The sequence below is a fragment of the Anolis sagrei genome, chromosome 4, assembly GCF_037176765.1.
Source record: "Anolis sagrei isolate rAnoSag1 chromosome 4, rAnoSag1.mat, whole genome shotgun sequence".
Classification (NCBI taxonomy): Eukaryota; Metazoa; Chordata; class Lepidosauria; order Squamata; family Dactyloidae; genus Anolis; species Anolis sagrei.
Window position 1 is genome coordinate 189770527 of NC_090024.1, and position 20002 is coordinate 189790528.

The 20002-nt window shown below is 38.8% G+C and overlaps 1 protein-coding gene across 5 annotated transcripts in view; it reads left to right on the forward strand.

Moving 5' to 3' along the window:
• The window catches only part of SCUBE3 (signal peptide, CUB domain and EGF like domain containing 3), a 143533-nt gene that overhangs the window by 105210 nt on the left and 18321 nt on the right, over positions 1-20002 (forward strand). For all 5 annotated transcript variants that reach the window (XM_060773095.2, XM_060773091.2, XM_060773092.2 and 2 more), the window contains 3 exons: positions 324-446; positions 8270-8386; positions 19574-19696. In XM_060773095.2, the coding sequence (XP_060629078.1) occupies positions 324-446; positions 8270-8386; positions 19574-19696 (363 nt within the window). The remainder of the gene's footprint in view (positions 1-323; positions 447-8269; positions 8387-19573; positions 19697-20002) is intronic.

Consider the following 20002-nt stretch of genomic DNA (forward strand, 5'->3'; position numbering starts at 1 on the left):
CCACAGCTGTTTCAATACATTGCAATGTTTTGGTGCTAAATTCATAAATACAGTAATTACTACATAACGTTACCATGTATTGAACTGCTTTTTCTGTTGATTTGTTATAAAACATGATGTTTTGGTGTTTAATTTATAAAATTATAACATAATTTGATGTTTAATCGGCTTTTCCTTAATCCCTCATTACCCAACATTTTACTTTTCCTTGCCAAATTATTCTTTGGTGATATTTTGGTGACTAATTCAGCTATTTACATTTCCTCACACTTCATTATCTTGGCTAAGTCTCTTTTGTTCTGTTTTCTATTTCCTGGTCCTAGATATTGATGAATGTAGATTGAACAATGGCGGCTGTGACCACATCTGCAGGAACACAGTGGGCAGTTTTGAATGCAGTTGTAAGAAGGGATATAAGCTGTTGATCAATGAAAGGACGTGTCAAGGTAAAATCTTTTCAGTGTCATGTTGAAAAGAATCATGTGACTATTTTTTCCATGTAAAGATCTAAGCATTTTGCTTAGAACTTGGAAGTAATATGTTAAAATAATGTTGTGCTGCTAATGCATTTTTTAAAAAAAATAACAATGATTTTAAAGATGTTTATTTAAATAATTAAATCACACCAATGTGTTCTATAACACTTGATCTTATTTTGTTATCCTTTATTGTTGCCTCAGTAACACACAAATGGGATCATATCTGCTTATACGGTGCAACATTTGGAACCTTCTAGAATTGTTACCTAAGCGTTATGGTGGTGATTTCCAAAACTACTGCTCAGAGTATGACCCAGCTTCTCCTACTGATGGTATATGGCATTTTGCTAACAAAATGCTGTGTATGGCTAAGGCACTTGATTTGGCAAGTAAACGAGCAACAATGTTGGTTGACCATCCAATTTTTCATAGGGAACAAATCTAAGTCCATGCTCCTGCTTTGCTCCTGATTCTTCCTTATTTGCTTTAGGAATCAAGGAAGTCATGGTCTGTATCTTCATCTGCCCTATCCATGTCTGAGAATCTATGTATGGTTATTGGGTTTTTTTTTCCAGAATGGCTGAATAATGCTAATTCAATAATAGCTGATGTGGCCAATCCAAGATGTCTTCATTCAATCCTAGCTGATACCATAGGAAGAAAGTTCTACTCTACAGCCATTTTCCTTATATCTAACTGTACAGCATATATTGGGGGGGGGGGGAGGCATATCAACAGCTCTTATAGGAGAAAATATCCCCCCATACAGGGACAAATTATCAGATGAAAATCATAAAATTACCTCTGTTTTACAAACAGAAGCTTAAATCCGACTGGCCAACAAATCACCACTGTTCACCATTCAGCAATAGAAGTGGTTACACTATTCCAATTTAGCCTTCTCTTTGATGAGGGAGGTCTTTTCAATGCCCAAAGATATGATAAATCGAATGAACACAAAACATGCAATACTAACAAGAAGTTTGGGCTCCCATCTAACACTCAGATTGGTCACTCTACTTTTTCCTGCTCTTGCTATCATTAGTCTTCGGGTTATCAATACAGCCTTGGAGGAGTCAGACAGCTTCTTCATTCCTCAAAGAAGGGATTATCGGGAGAGAAGTTCAAGCCACAACAATATTGTAAACTGCCTCAAGATTCTACCGAGTAACACCTTAGACATGTTTGAGAAAGACTGCTTTGCAAATGACTTACTTTCTGTCACATTCATAGTCACCTCTTCATTGTCACTCTCAGCAAATTTCGTCATGTTTGGGCTTGCAGCACTTTTCAAAGTGGGTGTAATCTGCAATTCATCTGGTTTATGAACTGGCTAGGAAAGCACACACACCTCACTCCATGTATGTAGCCATTCTCCCAGGACTAAGGCTGCAACATTTGTCTTTCTAAAGGGCATGCCTTTGGAGGCTGTATGCAGGGTGGCTACACAATCACAGGCCTAGAATAGATTCAAGATTCAGTGTTGATGCTATATTTGTATTCCACACCTGGAATACTGTGTCCAATTCTGGGCACCGCAATTGAAAGGAGATGTCAACAAGCTGGGATGTGCCCAGAGGAGGACAACTAAAATGATCAAGGGTCTGGAGAACAAGCCCTATGCGGGGCGACTTAAAGAGCTGGGCCTGTTTAGCCTGCAGAAGAGAAGGCTGAGAGGAGACATGATGGCCATGTGTAAATATGTGAGAGGAAGTCATAGGGAGGAGGGAGCAAGCTTGTTTTCTGTTGCCCTGGAGACTAGGACACGGTATAGTGGCTTCAAACTACAAGAAAGGAGATTCAACCTGAACATGAGGAAGAACTTCCTAACTTTGAGGGTTGTTCAGCAGTGGAACTCTCTGCCCTGAACTGTGGTGGAGTCTCCTTCTTTGGAGACCTTTAAACAGAGACTGGATGGCCATCTGTCAGGGGTGCCTTGAATGTGATTTTCCTGCTTCTTTGCAGGGGGTTGGACTGGATGGCCCACAAGGTCTCTTCCAACTCTATGATTCTATGTTCCTATGATTTTGGATAGCTGTGTTGTTTTCTTCTGTTGCATGACACTCCAAATTGCTTGAGTCATTTTAATGTTAATACTAAATGACTATATTCTTTGTCTGAATGTTTAAATTTTATGTATGCCTTATGTTTAAGGATTTTAATTGATTTTAAGTTCATAGCTATATGTCATAATTAGTTATTATGATTTCTTTGTGTACTGTTTGTGGGCATTGAATTTTTGCCATTAGTATGTTGTAAACCACCTTGAGTTCCCCCCAGGGCTGAGAAAGGTGGTATATAAATGCAGGAAATAAATAAATAGAGCCCACAAAGAAGGAGGACAATTTACTTACCTGAAAGAGTATTTCTTGAAGTGGTCATCTGTGAACTCACACACACACACCTGCCCATCCTCCCACCGTTGTCTCTTCCTTTTCTTTTCATCCTCAGGTGGCTGCACTAGCATCCAGGAAGATGAGGGTTTAGGGAGGAAACACTTGGGATATTTACATGAAATGTGGACTGCCAAAATACCTATGTAACAATTCTAGAAGATTCCAAACAATGTATTGCGTAGGTACAGATTTGCGTAAGTTTACAGATGACCACTTAAAGAACTACAGTTATAGGGAAGCAGCCTGCCCTTTTCATTTGTTACTTTGGAGAGAAATTTTGGAATAGTCACATGCAGCTATTTTCAATTACTTCAATTTTCAAAACTGAATTTCAATCTTTTACTTTTAAATTTGAAAGCCAGTGCCTCACCAATATGTCATTAATAATTAATGTAGTAAATTAATCAAATATTTAATGCCAATTGATTGATTGCTGGATTTCTGGTAATGAATTAGCATTGAGACTAATGCTTTCCGAGCTCTGCTTACTCTAAAAGAGAAGTGGTGCAGACCTAAGCACTGGATCAATTATTTTGTCAGATTTTGGATTTCGGTTTGTTCCCATAGTTTTGAGTTTGCTGCATGTCTGTTTCTAATTTCATGTAGCAAATCTTTTGAGCCCCTTCACAGCAAGACAAACATATGCATCCAAGTCCAGAAGTTGTGAAGCAGCATTTTCAAGGAAGTACAGCACCTTCTTTAAGCGGGAAGTGCTTGATCAAAACAATCTTGAGATTGGGTTGGACAGCTTGATTTTTAAGAAGTTTTTAAAAAGGGAAGATGATGTTGCCCACAATTAGAAAATGAAGTAAAAAAGTAAACCTTTCTACAAATCTATGATTTGGCAACATTTGGAATACTGTGTATAGGTCTAGTCATCTCATCTAGGAAAACATGTTAGAGATCTGGAAAAGGTGCAGCAAAGGGCAACCTAAATGATAAAAAGACTGAATCAATTTGCTTGTGAAAAAGCTAACATTTCAGGTTATTTAGCTTGGAAAGGGGGTAATTCAGCTCCCCAGGCATGACAGAACAATATACTATTAGGTATGACTAAGAGAAAGTTTTCTCCCTCTTTGATAGGCTGAATAATTCGGGGCAGATAAAAGAAAATACCCCTTCATACAAGTACTATACATGTCCACCACCACTTTTTTCAGTGGGCCCCTTGAACTCAGCTTAAGGAACCTTGTGTTTATTTAGCTCACAACATGTAGTTCCAGACATTTAATAATTCAAGAACAAAATTAATGTATATAAATATAATTAATACTGGTGTATATTCAGATACTAGAAATATGATTAATGGAAAAATATAAAATTAAGGCCCTGACTTAGAATCATAGAGTTGGAAGAGACCTCGTGGGGCATTCAGCACAATCCCCTGCCAAGAAGCACATTCAAAGCACCCCTGGCAGATGGCCACCCAGCCTCTGTTTAAAAGCCTCCAAAAAAAGAGCTTCCACCACACACCGGGGCAGAGAGTTCCACTGCTGAACAGCTCTCACAGTCAGGAATTTTCTTTCCTGTAATATCCAGGTGGAATCTCCTGTAGTTTGAAGACATTGTTCCACGTCCTAGTCTTCAGGGCAGCAGAAAAAAGCTTGCGTCCTATAATCATCTTGTTATAGTTGCTTATGAAACACATTTTCTTAGTTGAGCAAGTTAAATCTCATACTGAAGGATAAGTTAATCTTATATTGTAACTTGATATGTAGTTATTAAGTATGAGAAGTTACTGCTGTGTGGATTTGCTGGGTAGTTGTTTTTTTTTTATAAGTCCTGTTTCAGATGGTGCTTTCAGTGCATAGAATCTGTATTCTTCTATACTTTACTTATTTTTACCCTATGACTTCTCCTCAAATATTAATACATAGCCATCAAGTCTCCTCTCAGCCTTCTCCTCTACAGGCTAAACATGCCCAGCTCTTTAAGCCGCTCCTCATAGGGCTTGTTCTCCAGACCCTTGATCATTTTAGTCGCCCTCCTCTTGATTAAAAATGTAGAGAGGTCTTTGTTGCATCTAGAAGGTGAAGTGGGTGGCAGATAATACAAGTAGGGAATGTGGGGTGTTATTATTCAAAATTTCATAACTGTATACATTGAGAAAGGGAGCTTCTATATCATGACTGGGCAAACTTGGGCCCTCTAGGTGTTTTGGACTTCAACTCCCACCATTCCTAACAGCCTCAGCCCCCTTCCTGAAGTTGTTAGGAATGGTGGGAGTTGAAGTCCAAAACACCTGGAGGGCCAAAGTTTGCCCAAGCCTGCCCTATATTATCTGGGAAGTGGAAATGCAAAATTTGGGAAAGGTTGACATTTTTAAAAAACCTTGTGATAAATGTGAAAATTTGAGAACATATGCTGCTAAAAATCTTGCAGAAGGCACGTATGAACATGACACTGGGCAACATATTTGATACATTCTATTCTTCGAAAAACCTCAGATTGTAGTTCAAACAGAAAATGCGCAGTTGGAGTTCGACAGCTTTCAAAACTGTCAGTGTAAAATAGTGCAGATGATAATAAAAGAAATTCAAAGATTGATTCCTATTTGTACTTCACAGAACACTGGTTGTTTTGGCAAAGGTTAAAAAATAGAGAGAAACAGTGCAAGAGAAAGAAGGAAAGGAAAGGCCAGTACCTTCACATTGGTCCTTTTCTCTGAACATGGAAAGAATTAGAAACCAGTTCTTCCATGCTGTAACACAATCATTCTGTTTTATTGACGTAAATTTAGATGCCTGCCTTTTCTCTGTGAAAGCCCTCAAGGTATCTTGCAGAAAAACAATTAAGAACAGCCTCATAAAAAAGTATAACCTTAAGTAATTACAGCTCAAAACAAACATAATAAAACTTTAATAATAGTTGCACAAAAAGTAAATCCAATAAAATCAAAGACCACCAGAGGCCTGATGGGGGGCGAGGTCTCCTTCAACAGCCTGCAAATCTCAGTAGCATCTAATACCACTCTGCTCCAGTAATCCTATCTTCGTACCCTTTTTCTCAGCATGCCCCAGAGTGAAAAGAGAATAGAATGTCTCTCCCTTTGCAATATCTTGAAGACACTCAGAGCGTTAGCTAGCGCCCATGCACTTGACAGTCGTGACACCAGTTCATGACCCTTAAAATGAGTGTTGGCTTGGGAGAGCAGCTGGATGCAGCACCACCTCCTTCTCTGTTTGAATTTGCATCGGTCTCCCTTGCCGGCCCGCCTGCTGGTGGGGGCAGACATCTGTTGACATGTGATCTAGTGCAGGTGTTTTCTTCTAACTTCTGAGAGCCTGGTCCAAGGGAAGTTGGGTGTGTGTTGGGGGTTGAGGCAGGGAGTGTTGCGACCTCTTTCATCTCCATCCAGGTTCAGTCTTTGCAATTTTCTTTCTTAATGAGATTGGTTAACTTAAATTAATAAAACTAATGGGATAAACATGAAGCTAGTAGGTTGGCTGTGGCAAGCAGTCTGCTTCTCAGCCCCAATGAAAACCCTTCAGATTAAAAGTAGAGAGCCTTTGGTGTGTCCTTTAGTAAAAATTGCCAGGTTGGCCTGTGTTTTACTCCTGCTAGAGGTGAGGCTTTTTTTGACTGGACATGCGATACAGAAAACTTGCAGATACTTTACTTTTCATAGTTGTAGTAGTTCTGCTGCTCTTTCAGTTTTTGGGAGACCCATGGGATCCAGGTCATAGCCTTGCTTAATAAGATGCTAAGAGGTTAATGTGTAGGTCTTTGATCTTGTGGATCACAACCAGACACCCCGAAGACAGCTGCCCTTGCACTTTGGTACTCTGCTGCTGAATACGCATGCCCAGTGTGGAACACATTGTACCATGTGCCTCTTAATGATGCATGCCACATTATCACAGGATGTCTACACCCCACACCACTGGAGAAATTATACTGTTTAGTCTGTATTGCACCATCTGACATCCATTGGTAAGTAGCATCCAATAATGAAAGGACCAAGGCAGTGACATCTCCAGCCCATCCTCTGTTCAGATGTCAGCCAGCATGCCAATGCCTTAAATCAAGAAATAGCTTTCAAAGATCTACAGAGATACTCGCAGGAACATCTCAGCAAGCGAGAGAGCAAAAGGGACAGGCTAAAACCCAGAACTTCAATCAGTGGCTGATACCAAATGAGAGACTCCCTCCTGGACACACAGAAGACTGAGCGACTTGGAAGGTGCTGAACAGATTGCATTCTGGCACCATGAGATGCAGAGCCAATCTTTAAAAATGGGGCTACAAAGTGGAGTCCATGACATGCGAATGAGCAAACCATAGACCACTTACTACAATGCAGTCTGAGCCCTTCCACATGCACAGTGGAGGACCTTCTTACAACAACACCAGGGGCACTCCAAGTGGCCAGCTACTGGTCAAAGGACATTTAGTACAGTGCAAGTTTTTAAACTTTGTTTGTGTTTTTAAATACATTACAATTGTACCCTTGGTTCACTTCTGACACAATAAATAAAAATAAATCTTGTGACCCATAACCAAGTTTGTAGTTTTACATACTAGATTAATTAACTGAAAATAATGATCATTTTTCTTCCAGCTCCCCATTCTATACTCACTATCACTATCCTAAATTACAATCCTTATTTCACTTACCATATATTGAAAAGATGAGGGAAATAGAGAACTCCTTTTTTTGGTTCTTTGTTTCTTTCCATTTTTATCCCATCTTTTCTCCAAGGAGTTAATAGTAACAGACATAATTTCCCCACTTTATCCTCACACCAATCCTATGGAGTTAACTGTGTTGAAACAGGAAAAGAGATCTTGAATATGGGTTCTTGGTTGTAATTACAGTGGTATGGTTCTGACTTAATTTAAAATGTTCTCTTTAGGAATCTCTAGTTTCTCCAGTGTGATTCCATGGTCTACTTCCTCCCATCATGTTGGAGGACTTTGAGATTTCTAGAGAGAACCCCTCTCCAGGAATCTCTAGGTCCTCCAATGTAATCCTGTGGCCCCCTTCCAGCAGAAGTGGGCCATAGAGTCATGCTGGAAGACCTAGAAATTTCTAAAGAGGTGTTTTCTCAGATAAAAAACAGCAATATTTTTATTGCAGTTTTTTGCTTTCACAGGGATTATGTATTCCCAACCCCAATGAATGTGGAGGGCTGACTTTATTGTGAAGTCTCATTTGGAGTCTGGATGACAAGAGACAATATCAGTAGCTAGACCTCTATCTGTCTGTTGATCGATCAATTAATCTATCTATTCATTGATCTATTAGAATGACATTGACAAAAAGATTGTCCTATTGGCATTAAACAATGTATAAAGCTTCATAATTTGTGACTTGTAAAGTAGCAAAATAACCCAAACATTCAGGAGAAGGCTGCCTAGTTGCTGAAATGTGCTCTCTTTTCCTGTCCCCAGATATCGATGAATGCTCCTTTGACAGAACCTGTGACCACATCTGTGTAAACACACCAGGGAGCTTCCAGTGCTTGTGTCACAAAGGCTACACGCTGTACGGACTCACCCACTGCGGAGGTATCAGTACGACAACTGTGGATCTGTAGGCTTCAGGCTGTCTCTTTTTGAATTTTCACCCATCCACCTCTCCCTGTTAGTACTGTCCCCGTTTTTGTCTGAGTTGAAGTGTAATGCCCCTGACTCCCAGAGGACCAATTCAGATGTCTTGGTTTCATGTCTCTCATCTTCAGGTATGGACAGAAACAGTTTCAGAGAGTTTATGTTTTATTACCTTGAAACAGTAGGATCCACCATGTTATATTATTATGTACCCCTTAGTTGTCTCTTCATAAGGATCTTTAACTCTAGGCCGAGCAGAAAATGGGGAATACCCAAAAGGTAGTGATAAAAATTGAAGCAAGAAATAGGCTCCATATTTGTTACTCCCAGAATATTTGCTCCCAAAATATGACTAAATACTTTCTGTTACAAAATAATATTCGTATGTATAGAATTAATTTTTCCAAAGGGCATTCAGACATACACTAGGGTCTGCAAGCAGAAAAAATACGTTGTTGGCTACTGTATTTTTTGCTGTAGTTTTTTTTAAAAAAAGATAATATTTTTGTTTTCATGGAACATTCTGTTACAATTTTAGCACCAGCAACAGTATTTCCTTCCCAGTAAGAAATATAGTTGCTGTTTCTTAATTCCATAATAGATCACATTAAACAAACAAAACCCCAAGGAGTTGTATGGTTTAGTGATTCATGCTGGGTTCTCGGTCATTCTTCTTTAATGGAGTGAAGAGTAAAGAATATATTATTATTGTAAGAACATCATTCATTTAACAAAGAAGGCGTGCCATCCAGAGCCATTTATGAGCAAATGCATTGGCAAGCTTTGAATGGTAATTGAACTAGTAACCTAAAATGCCATGACATCAGGATGACTCTGGGTCAACTATTTGCTGCAGTGTCTCCCCCCCCCCCCCCCCAAGCTCCAAATAGATGTAAAAATAGAGATACTGACTGGTAATAATCAAGACTCTCTGTTGTGAGATGACTAGTTTCTTTCCACTAATCTGGAAGAGTTGGACAATTTTAAAACTTTAAACCGTCAGAATATTAAAGCATAGATTGTGAGGAGAAGGAACACTGTAAAAACAAACTAGAGAGAAGGATTAGTTGCTGTTAAAACCATCAACGTCTTAGTGGAACAAAACTGTGGTAACAGCCAATTTAAAACAAACATAGACTAAGCCAATGCAACATTTTCATGGATGATGTTTTCTGGAGCAGAAGCTGCTACAGAAAAAAAAAACTTTGCCCAATCTTTGATGCACATTTGGCACATTATCTCAAACACATCACAAAACAAAGATGTGGTTTATACAGGAGATGAATTATTTCAAATATATGGACACCAAATTGTTTAGTATTTTCCTGCTTCTTGGCAGGAGGTTGGACTGGATGATCCACAAGGTCTCTTCCAATTCTATGATTCTAGTGTAGCTGCGCTGGCCAATTGACACCCCACACCCTCCTATGGACTGTGCCCTGCAAGCTGTTGGCGATATCACATGGCTTCCTCTTTCTGTTTCATATCATTTTCAGACTGGGAGAAGTTTGGGTGACACTTTCTTTGGTAGCCCTTTGATAGCATTTTTGAAGATTTCTTGGTATTTGGAAAAGTACCATTTTTTAAGGAGGAGATACATACAAAAAGACTGGGTGGTCTACTTGTGGATAATAAGGTACTGCCTTGAAATATTTCCAATCCTGGATTGGTTTATTACTGCCTAATAGTATCAGACATTAGCTGGAGAGAGAGAAAGAGAAATGGATATCTTCAATATACTGATGAGACAAAAACTCCATCTGACCTCTTCCAGTGGCTTCATGGCGATGTCTTAAAGTATAGGAGACAAAATAGATCACTGGTTAAAGTCACTGATCAGTTGTAAAAGTGTTGAGCAATTCTTACTAGCATCAATCTCTAAAAGTATTCAGCTCAGTGGGACCAGTTCCTTAGTGAGACAGTATCCTCAAGCCCTTAACTGGCGTAATTCTCCATGACTGATGTTGCCAAATAGCAATAAGAGCCCCCCCTCCCCCCCAGAACCAACTGAGTTAGCCTTCATTCTGTTTAGGTCCTGAAATTATTAAGTGATCAAAGCACACCAAAGTTTGGATTAGAAAGGGTCTGAATGATCAGCTTCATCCAAGAAAGCTTGGAGTTAAATTGCCACCCATGCAGTCAAGCAGATGATGCACTCTGTACTGCTTTAGAAGGTATAGTGAAGTAAGGCAACTGATGTTTTATAACACATTACTGCACCAACCCAGCTTCCATGGTGAAGACATCATTAGAATGATATGATTTAATGATACAGGTCATACCAGTATGACCAGTGGTCATGCAGTCAGCAAAGTTATGAACATAGGCCTGTAAAAATCTAAAAGTCCAGATATGGAGAACCTTTCAGGACAGAGGTTGTTGGCTATATAAGTACCATCATTATTTGGTGTCTGTATCCCAGGACTGCTATCTGAGTGAGATAATCTTTTAAACCAGAAAAAAACCAAATATGTTTCTTGTGAAGATAGACTGTGTAAACACTTTCTAGATTCCTCTCAAGTCAACAATAGACATGAATGCATAAAGCTGTCTACTGAGCAATAACATTGGGCTATATAGTCTAGAAGTATTTGCTTTTACTAACAGTGCCTAGATTCTTGGACAGAAATGTGATGTAGTCTTATTGAGATCTTTTGGACTGAAAGCACTGGGGGCTAAAGCCGTGACCTTCTTCTTGCATAGCCTGATTGGGTCAATGAACTCTCCCACAATTCATTTTGGTGGTCCTGGCCAGACAATCTCACAGTTTGGGCAAATCACTTTTTTGAATTGCAACTGTCACAGTTTGCAATACAATTCACAGAACTGGCCACACTGCTTGGGGGATTCTGAGAACATGGATCCAAAATGCTGGTTTTCCAAAGTCCAGATAGCCTTCACCTAACAAATCCCTTAATGAGTGTGTCTGCTGTGGAGTTTATTTGCCCTTCCTTGAGATGTGTGAAGAATTATATGTAGAAATGTTCTGTTAAGTTTTTTGTATCCTCCACCTAATTTGTCTAATTAGGGAACATAAAATGAATGATGTTCCCTAAAAGATGCCTGCTGTTCTTGACAGAGGATGGCCGGGCTAGACATTTGTCTCTGCAGCTGTAAACAAGGCGGCAGGAGCTATGTGTGTTTGTCGGATGGGATGGGAGTGTGGAAATCCTCACTGTGAGTTTTTGGCACTGCATTTGAGAAGAGAGGAGGAGAACTTCAGAAAGTTTTACAGTTCCTTTATGAAGGGGGAGGCGGGAGAGAGTCTGGGGTTGCGCCAGCAAGAAAAATGGAAAGGCAGATGGAAGGCGTAAAGGGGTTTGTTGGAGCGTGTTGCTACAGCAATGCAACTTGCCACGGTAAATCCAAGAGAGAGTTATGTCTCCCAAAATGCCCTAGATTACACAGATTAAGGCAGATGGATAAACAGACTGCAGCAATTATGCATACACAAACATGCACACGAAACAGAAAACAAATTCCAGTGGGCTCAATTCACCATCCCTATCAAATAAGTGCAGATTTGTAGACTTCTGGGTTTTGAAATGTAACCAGAAATAACATTTTGTTCATAGGCCAATGTTGACACAGAAGAGAGAGCTTTTTAAACATTGTTTAGATTCTTATTTGATGTCTATCCAAAGTGTGCTAAAGTTCTGTGGCTGTCAATTACAGATTACCTCTGTAGTTTTGAGACAAAGCTTTCGTGGCTTATGCAATTTTGTTCGGTCTCTCACATGATAATAGGCATAGCTTATGTATGGATCACAGGTGTGAGTATAGAATTCACATCACAAAGAGATGGATTCTCTTGGCATCACTAGAAGTACAGCATATTTTGTAATATGGGGTAGATATATAATTTTAATTGTACTGCAAATAAAGGGTTATTGTACTGAAATAGCAGCTTGCCACACAGCACTTTTTAGCTATAGGTTAGGGTTACATGGGTACAGGAGATTCCCACATTTCTAATGAAGTATTACTAAATCCAGAAACATAAGAAGCATTCTATTTAAAGGGACTGCAAACTCAAGAAGCCTTCTTTCTGTGCTTAGTAGTTTGGGGGGAGGTAGGTTGAAAGCTGAATGACTCTGAGAGAATGATCACTACATTCCTACTATTTCAATTCCCCTGAAGGCCTTCAATAGTGATAGGATTCATGGTGTTATTGACTCTGTTCAGACATCCTGGCAAGTAGGAGTTCAAGGGAATCCTGGCTTATTAAGGATAATGTATAATACCACAACAAGCTGATCAATCAGACCTTCTTGCTTCAGAAGTAGCTGAATAAACCATGACAGTTAGGTCCATAGTCTGTTTATTGCGACATGTGAATATAGCAGGGACAGGCTATCTGGTGTTTCTCTCTTGAAAAATCAGAGAAATAACTCAGTGTTTGTTTTAGGGTTACATATCTGGCTTATTTCCCCTAGATGTTCTCACATCATTATAAACTAATTATGACGTTCCCAGGGGTTAGCTTATCATCAGCTCAAGTCTTGTAGACCCAGGGCCTGGCTTGGTTGTTTATCCATCTGTAACGTGGTCTTTCTCTTTTTCTAAAGTGGCTTTATAAGTTGAGTGAACTTATCTGAAATGTTAGAGAACAGGAGTGTTTCAGATTTGGAATTTTTTTTAAAATACCTGTATTTACATATACATACATAACATGATATTTTGGAGATGGGATCCAAACTTAAGCATGAAAATAATTTAAATTTCATATACATTTTATACACACAATCTGAAGTTAATTTAATATCATATTTTAATAATTTTGTGCATGGAATAAAGTTTGTGTACATTAACACATCGGAAAGCAAAGATATAACTGTCTTATCACCCATGTAGGCAATTTTGGAGTACCGGTATTTTGGATTTTGGACTTCTTGATAAAGTATAATAAACCTGTAATATTTTCTATATTTATTAAAGTAAAAAAATTATCACAAGATTGTCATAGCACATTTATTGTTTAAGTACATTCTCTTATCATAGAGTGTAGGCTTTCATACTCTAGGCTTATGCCTCTTACCATAGACTTTGCATAGTTTAAGCATCTTGTTTTCTTAGATGTTATATGATTTAGGAATCCTATGTATATCATTTCTTATAAGAAACACATCTCAAAGTTATAGGACACATTTTACAGGTAGTATATGACACATGGTAGTTGTACATGAAGTGATAAGGAATATCACTTACACAAAATGGAGGCATATATTGTGATCTAAGATTAGGATAATCTTGGGTTAAATTGGGACAGACCTAGGATTTGCACAATATACTTTGGTATATACTAGAGCAGGGGGTCCTCAAACTTTTAAAACAGAGGGCCAGGTCACAGTCCTTCAAGCTGCTGGAGGGTCAGATTATAATTTGAAGAAAAAAAACCTCATGAATGAATTCCTATGGACACTGCTCATATCTTATTTGTAATGCAAAAAACACTTTAAAACAATACAATAATTAAAATGAAGAACAATTTTAACAAATATAAACTTATTAGTATTTCAATGGGAAGTGTGGGCCTGCTTTTGGCTGATGAGATAGGATTGATGTTGTTGTTGTGTGTTTTCAAGTTGTTTCAGACTTAGGTTGACCCTGAGCGAGGGCCGGGTAAATGACCTTCGAGGGCCGTATGTGGCCCTCGGGCCTTAGCTTGAGGACCCCTGTACTAGAGCTTTAACATTTGTCAATCAAAATTTGGTGCAAAAGCATGCCTGGCTCCATCAAAACATTTCATAGCTCCTGAGTGAACACACTGCATGAACAGAGACCTTTCAGTCTTATTGTATCCGTTATGCTACATTAACTCTGGAGGAAATAAACTTGACAACTACTTATAGAAGTGTAGGGGGAGTAACTAGCTAGGTCATAGCACAGCAGAAAAAGAACCAGGTTGTATAATGCATCAAAAATGGGGGTGAGTGGAAAGAGTAACCGGAGTGCTGAAAAGTGGTGACCTCCTGTTGAAGAAGGCAGGCATCGTCTTGAGAGTTTTATCAACAGGAATATTGTATGTGACACAAGACAGCAATACTGCTTTGCTTGGCACTGGCAGGGCCTGAGCTGTCATCATAGGCTATATTTGGGTAGGAGCGCTTGAAGGAGAATATAGTCAAATATAAATTGGTTTTAAAAGAAAGCAACAAAGACAGAGGAAGATTGCAAAGCTTGGAAAGAAAAGATTGAAATACTGTGGTACACTTATGGCTTCTCTGCATTCTGCTTTTCTTGGCTCCAAGGAGTGAATAAGAACTTAGATTATAAAGGAGACATCTGCAGCCAAAGATTTTCCCAGTTACTTCGGAAAAGTGTGTTAATTTCTGTCCTCCTCACCTTTACACACCCTTTTACACAAACAATGATTATTGTTCTAAAGTTGCATGAAATTTCCTCTTTTCTGCTTCCTTATGTGCAGCACTCCTCACCTCTCAGTCCTCCCTATTTTAGGGGAACATACCGTCCTGAAACCCTGACTGGGATTTTCCCTGTTTCTTTCTTTCTTTCTCTTCCGTGATGAGCCACCCTTTCAACCATACTTCCTTATGAACCTTGATTCTTCTACCTTCCTCTGACTGTCCCTCTGATCCCAAGGTATTTTTGACCTCCTTTCTCAGTTTTGCCTCCTCTACCACAAATCCTTTCCATGACCCTTATGACTTGACAAGCTGCCGGCACTGAGAAGTCCTTCAAAACCTTGACCCCTGTAAGATTTTTCTGAACTAGCCAATCCTTCCAGTTTCCTTAGAACAGCTGTTCTTATTTTAATTATTTATTTTATAAGAGATCATATCTATATGAATACTGTGACTAAGGAAATTAGATTAGTAACTAGATGAGGTTTTAGAAACTTAATTCTTGGGAATCATTTAAAGGGGAAAACTAAGAAGATTGGGTAAGCGCTGGCACTAGGTTATTTGTTTGTCATAGAGAAGAGCCTTTACTCGAATAAAAGGAGTGATGACACCTCCAAATGTACAGGAAGTCTCCATGTTATGAACAAGAGAGGTTCTGAAGGTTTGTCTTTAAGTTCAATTTGTATCTAAGTCAGAACAGGTACATTTTTAAAAATATAACTCCTATCTCTATCTCTCTCTTTCTGTATCTATAGCACAGGGAAGGGTTAACACCCCCACAGTGTTTGTTTTACTGTCTGTACCCCTGTTCAGATTTTACATCACTTTCTCTCCCTGTGGATTTTAAAAAGTTTAGCTTGTTGAGAAAACAAGGATTTGTAAGAAAGCTTTAGTGGAGATACCTTTTCCCCATGATAACTCTTTCAGGATGAATTTTCCTTCCTAGGGGAAATTCCTATTGTCTCACCCTCATTCTTAACTATGAGTCGTTTGTAAATCAGGTGTTTAAACTCGGGAACCACCTGTAATTGGACTGCGGTTTCCACTACATCTCACTGTTCGTTGCTCTAGCTTGAGCTAAAGAGAATTATAGTCCAATGACAATCTAGAGAGTTACAGAATGCTTATCTTTCTACTTTACCTTTTTTATTCAACTAGCCATCCCCTGCCAAGCGTTGCTGTGGCCCCGTCTGAGTATATGTGTTTTGTGTGTATATATGTGTGTGTGTATATTTGTGTATATATTTGTGTATGTGTGTATATATGTGGTTTTGCACATGCATTGTAATGTAATTTTTATTTTTTTGGCTTTTAAGGTCTTTTCTGCTGTGCTTTTTAGTGTTTTTATGAGTGATGGTAACTCGTTGGCCTGCTAGGTGTATTGTGTCCAAATTTGGTGTCAATTCACCCAGAGGTTTTTAAGTTATGTTAATCCCACAAATGAACATTTTTATTTATATAGATAGATTGCTGAGCATTCGTTAAGAGTGTCTTTGCAATTCTCTGATTCACACTGAAAACAGCACAGGAATCCTATAAAATATGACACCAAACCACCAACCTGTATTTCAGTGCTGTTTTAGGACATTAATCTAAGCTTCAGGAGTTTTGTTTTCCTCCAGGGATGGAACTTAAGAGGGAAGCTGAGGAATATGACAAGCAGTTCCACAATTAGGCTTAATGTTAGACAACGTTAACTTAAATCTATTGATTGATGAACCAGTTTGTTATCTAACATTTCTGTGACTCTTATGAAATGATGCCACCTCTCTCTCCTTTTCCACCCTCAAGGGAAGACTGTTACTTCTCACTTAGAACAAGGCTTCTGTCCTTGAATTTTAAGGTAGGGTGGCTTTATTCAGAAAATATACTAGATTTCTGAGAAGCAAGAAGCTGCCACCTTCTAAGAAGTTCAAGAACTAGATTTCAAGGAGAGTGTGGCAATTCTTAGGATGGGAGAAAATGAGTTATATAAAGGAACAAGATGGCATAGAGCCAAGCATGCCTTGGCAATGCCATGTGAGTCAGCACCCAACCTACTCTCAAGAAGTTGGGAGCAAAGCTGTGACCTTAATGTGCCCCTTTGTGTGGGAGTGTGTTTTGGCAAATCTTGGAAGACTGAAACATTTCTAAGTGGAGGTTTTGAAAACAATGCTGCGCTTTCATGGGTTGTTTTGATCCATTCTCTCTCATTGTTTGCTGGTTCCAGGCCAGACCTTTAGCATTGATTTCCATGATTTCTGTGGAATTTCCATGGTTGTGGTTCTATATGCTAGAAGATTGGGAGAATGCTGAAAGGAGACAAAATTGGCAGGGTATCTGACACAGCTGCCTTTTGAACTTCAAGTACTAGGCTTTTCCATTTCTCCTCTGTTCTCCATTCAGCTCTTGATCCCTGAAATAACTTTCTAGAGGGTCTGGCAAGTAATTTTGCTCCTCATTGATGATCTATTATTTTCTGTTGGCATCAGCAGAGATGATGTAGTTTGATGTCTTTGTATACAATAGTGGTTATTCCATTTCCCCCTCACCATGGTGACCACTGTATAGATGAATATAGAAATGTGTTTACTAATTGTAGCTCTGTTGTCATAGAACAGTGCTGTACCTTAACAAATGTCTTCAGAATATGCCTACCCCCCTTTGGGTGCGAAATGCTCAAATTTCAACTTTTAATAGTTTGAGCAAAGGAGATAATTTTGGCAAGATGGCTTGGTAAAAAATACAGTTACCATTTGCTGTAAAAGCCACAGATATTGGACCCGAGAAATGTGGATTTTTTCAGATGTATCAGTGTGAAGGGTATTGGATATGAAAGTACAGCACTGCTTAACATCAGTGTTCCTTGGATCTCTAGATTAAATTCCCACACTGTTGTGACTCTTCCACGATCCTTTCTGTATCAAGTGAGAGCAATAGGATTTTCTAAAAATATTTTTCTATCAAAACCAAGATTGGGATGATAAAGTATAGCAGTCTTTTTAAAGTGCTGTACAAATCCAATGCTTTGTGTAATGGAAGGCAGAGACTCAATAGGATTAGGTAAGGAGGTTTACATGACCCAGGATGAAGGTAGGATTAGCATTAATAGAACAGTTTGAAACACCATGATTGTAGTTAATCTAGATCAGTGGTTCTCAACCTGTGGCTCCCCAGGTGTTTGGTCTATAACTCACAAAAATCCCATCCTGTTAGAAGGCCAAAACATCTGGGGACCCACAGGTTGAGAACCACTGATCTAGATACTATTTTGAAAATGTCTAAAATTGATGAGCCCAGGTGTGAAGAATAATACAAATGTGCATAGAACTCAGTTGTGTGCAGCAATGAATGGTTGATGTTTGAAATGTTCTCAAGACACACCCCCAGTTATAGGAGTCCAGTCTCTAAAATGGTTTTGTGCATTTCAGTTATTTGTCTGATATTCATTATAAAAACCCGAATAGCTGGACAATCCAGTTGAAGTGCAGAGGTCTAAGATGCATAGTTGCACCACTGTTTGAGTCACTAGTTATTTCAGTTGCAAACATCTGACAAAGAATATTGATATATCTTGAGTATTCTTATTGTATTATGTGTGTGTTTACCATGTAGTATTGGTGGCAAAAAAAGGACAGAGAGAAAGGGTTATATGAGAGCAGAATAGCAACAATAAGCACAAACTTCTACCTCAGGGAGAGCAATATGGGGCTATCCAGATGTTGGACTACAGCTTCTGTCAAACCTCTCCATTAACTATGCTGACAAGAGATGACAGCTCTCAGAGTCCAACATCTGGAGGGACACAAATTCACACCCTTGCTGTATATGTATGCTAAGGTCTGCAGCTCCACAGAAAACAAACCCATATTCAAATGCTATATAACGCATTGATATGCTTGATGTAGAGCCCCACTGAGACCCATATGTCACCAAGATAACTAATGAAAAGGAATTATAGCATATGGGAAACAGTACTTTGAAAGGAGGGAAACCCATGGGGCAAAACCGTGGCCACAGTGAACTGTAGGATGCACATCTGTTCAACAGTTCAAATGCTACTGCATGAGGAATTCTTTCCTAGTTTTTCTTAATTACATTTCATAATTCATTATCTGTAGCTGCATTTCTTCGCATTCATCCTTTACTCGCCTTGTCTTTTCCTGCCCTCTTCCTCTTGACAAATATGTCAACACCTTGGAAGCAAAACTTGTCTCTTCTGCTTATGATATAATATATCATGTACACTGTGGGCAGAGCAAACATAATTAATTAATTGAGATGATAGTGCCTTGCTCAAATGGCAAGGGTAGTGGCAGGAATTCATTGCTTACCATCAATCCCACTAAACCTTTATTCAAAAAAAAAAATCTCAACATGTAATTCTTTTTGCTCCACTATACAGGCATGTGATGCAAAAACATTTTTTCAACTTTGTAACTGTTTTCAATATACATTTGGGTGCTGATATTTTTTAAAAAAGAGAATAAAATGTTATAGCACACACAGTTCTTTCATTAATTTCAATACTAATTTTCTTCAGTCACATCTTGCAACATAGCAATTTGTGAAAAAACTGTATGTGATGGAACAAATCTGCGGTCATTTTTGGATTGAGAATGCCAAATTCCTTTAAAACCAGAATACATTTTTAAAATAGTTTTTGGGACCCTCAATTTTGCTGGTATATTAGTTAAACTTACGGATCTAGGTCCAGACATAAAAGAATGGATGGTTTCTCTCTGTACATTCCTTATGTGCAATGTGTCTGATTAATTGTTTGTTAATTACATTCCTGCAGATATTGACGAATGTAGCATCAACCGAGGAGGCTGCAAGTTCGGCTGTATAAACACTCCTGGCAGTTATGAGTGCACATGCCCTGCTGGGTGCAAACTGCATTGGAATAAAAAAGATTGTATAGGTGAGTATAGAAAAGGACTGGCGCCATGCTGCCCCCTAGAGGTGAAATGCATCTTAGCCTGCAAATGATTTCTTTCCAAGGAAAATGGGAATGGAGCAGGTAACCACCATAGGAAACCATCTCTTTCATAGAAATCGCTTGGAAATTCTCATTTTTTTTCTTTGATATCACACAATAAAACATAGAACCATGCCTTCTTTTTTAGCAGAAACATCTTGTATGTTTTCACATTTTTCTTCGATAACACACTATAAAATTTAGAACCACGCTCTTCTTAAAATATAGTAAGTGGAAATCTCAAGACGT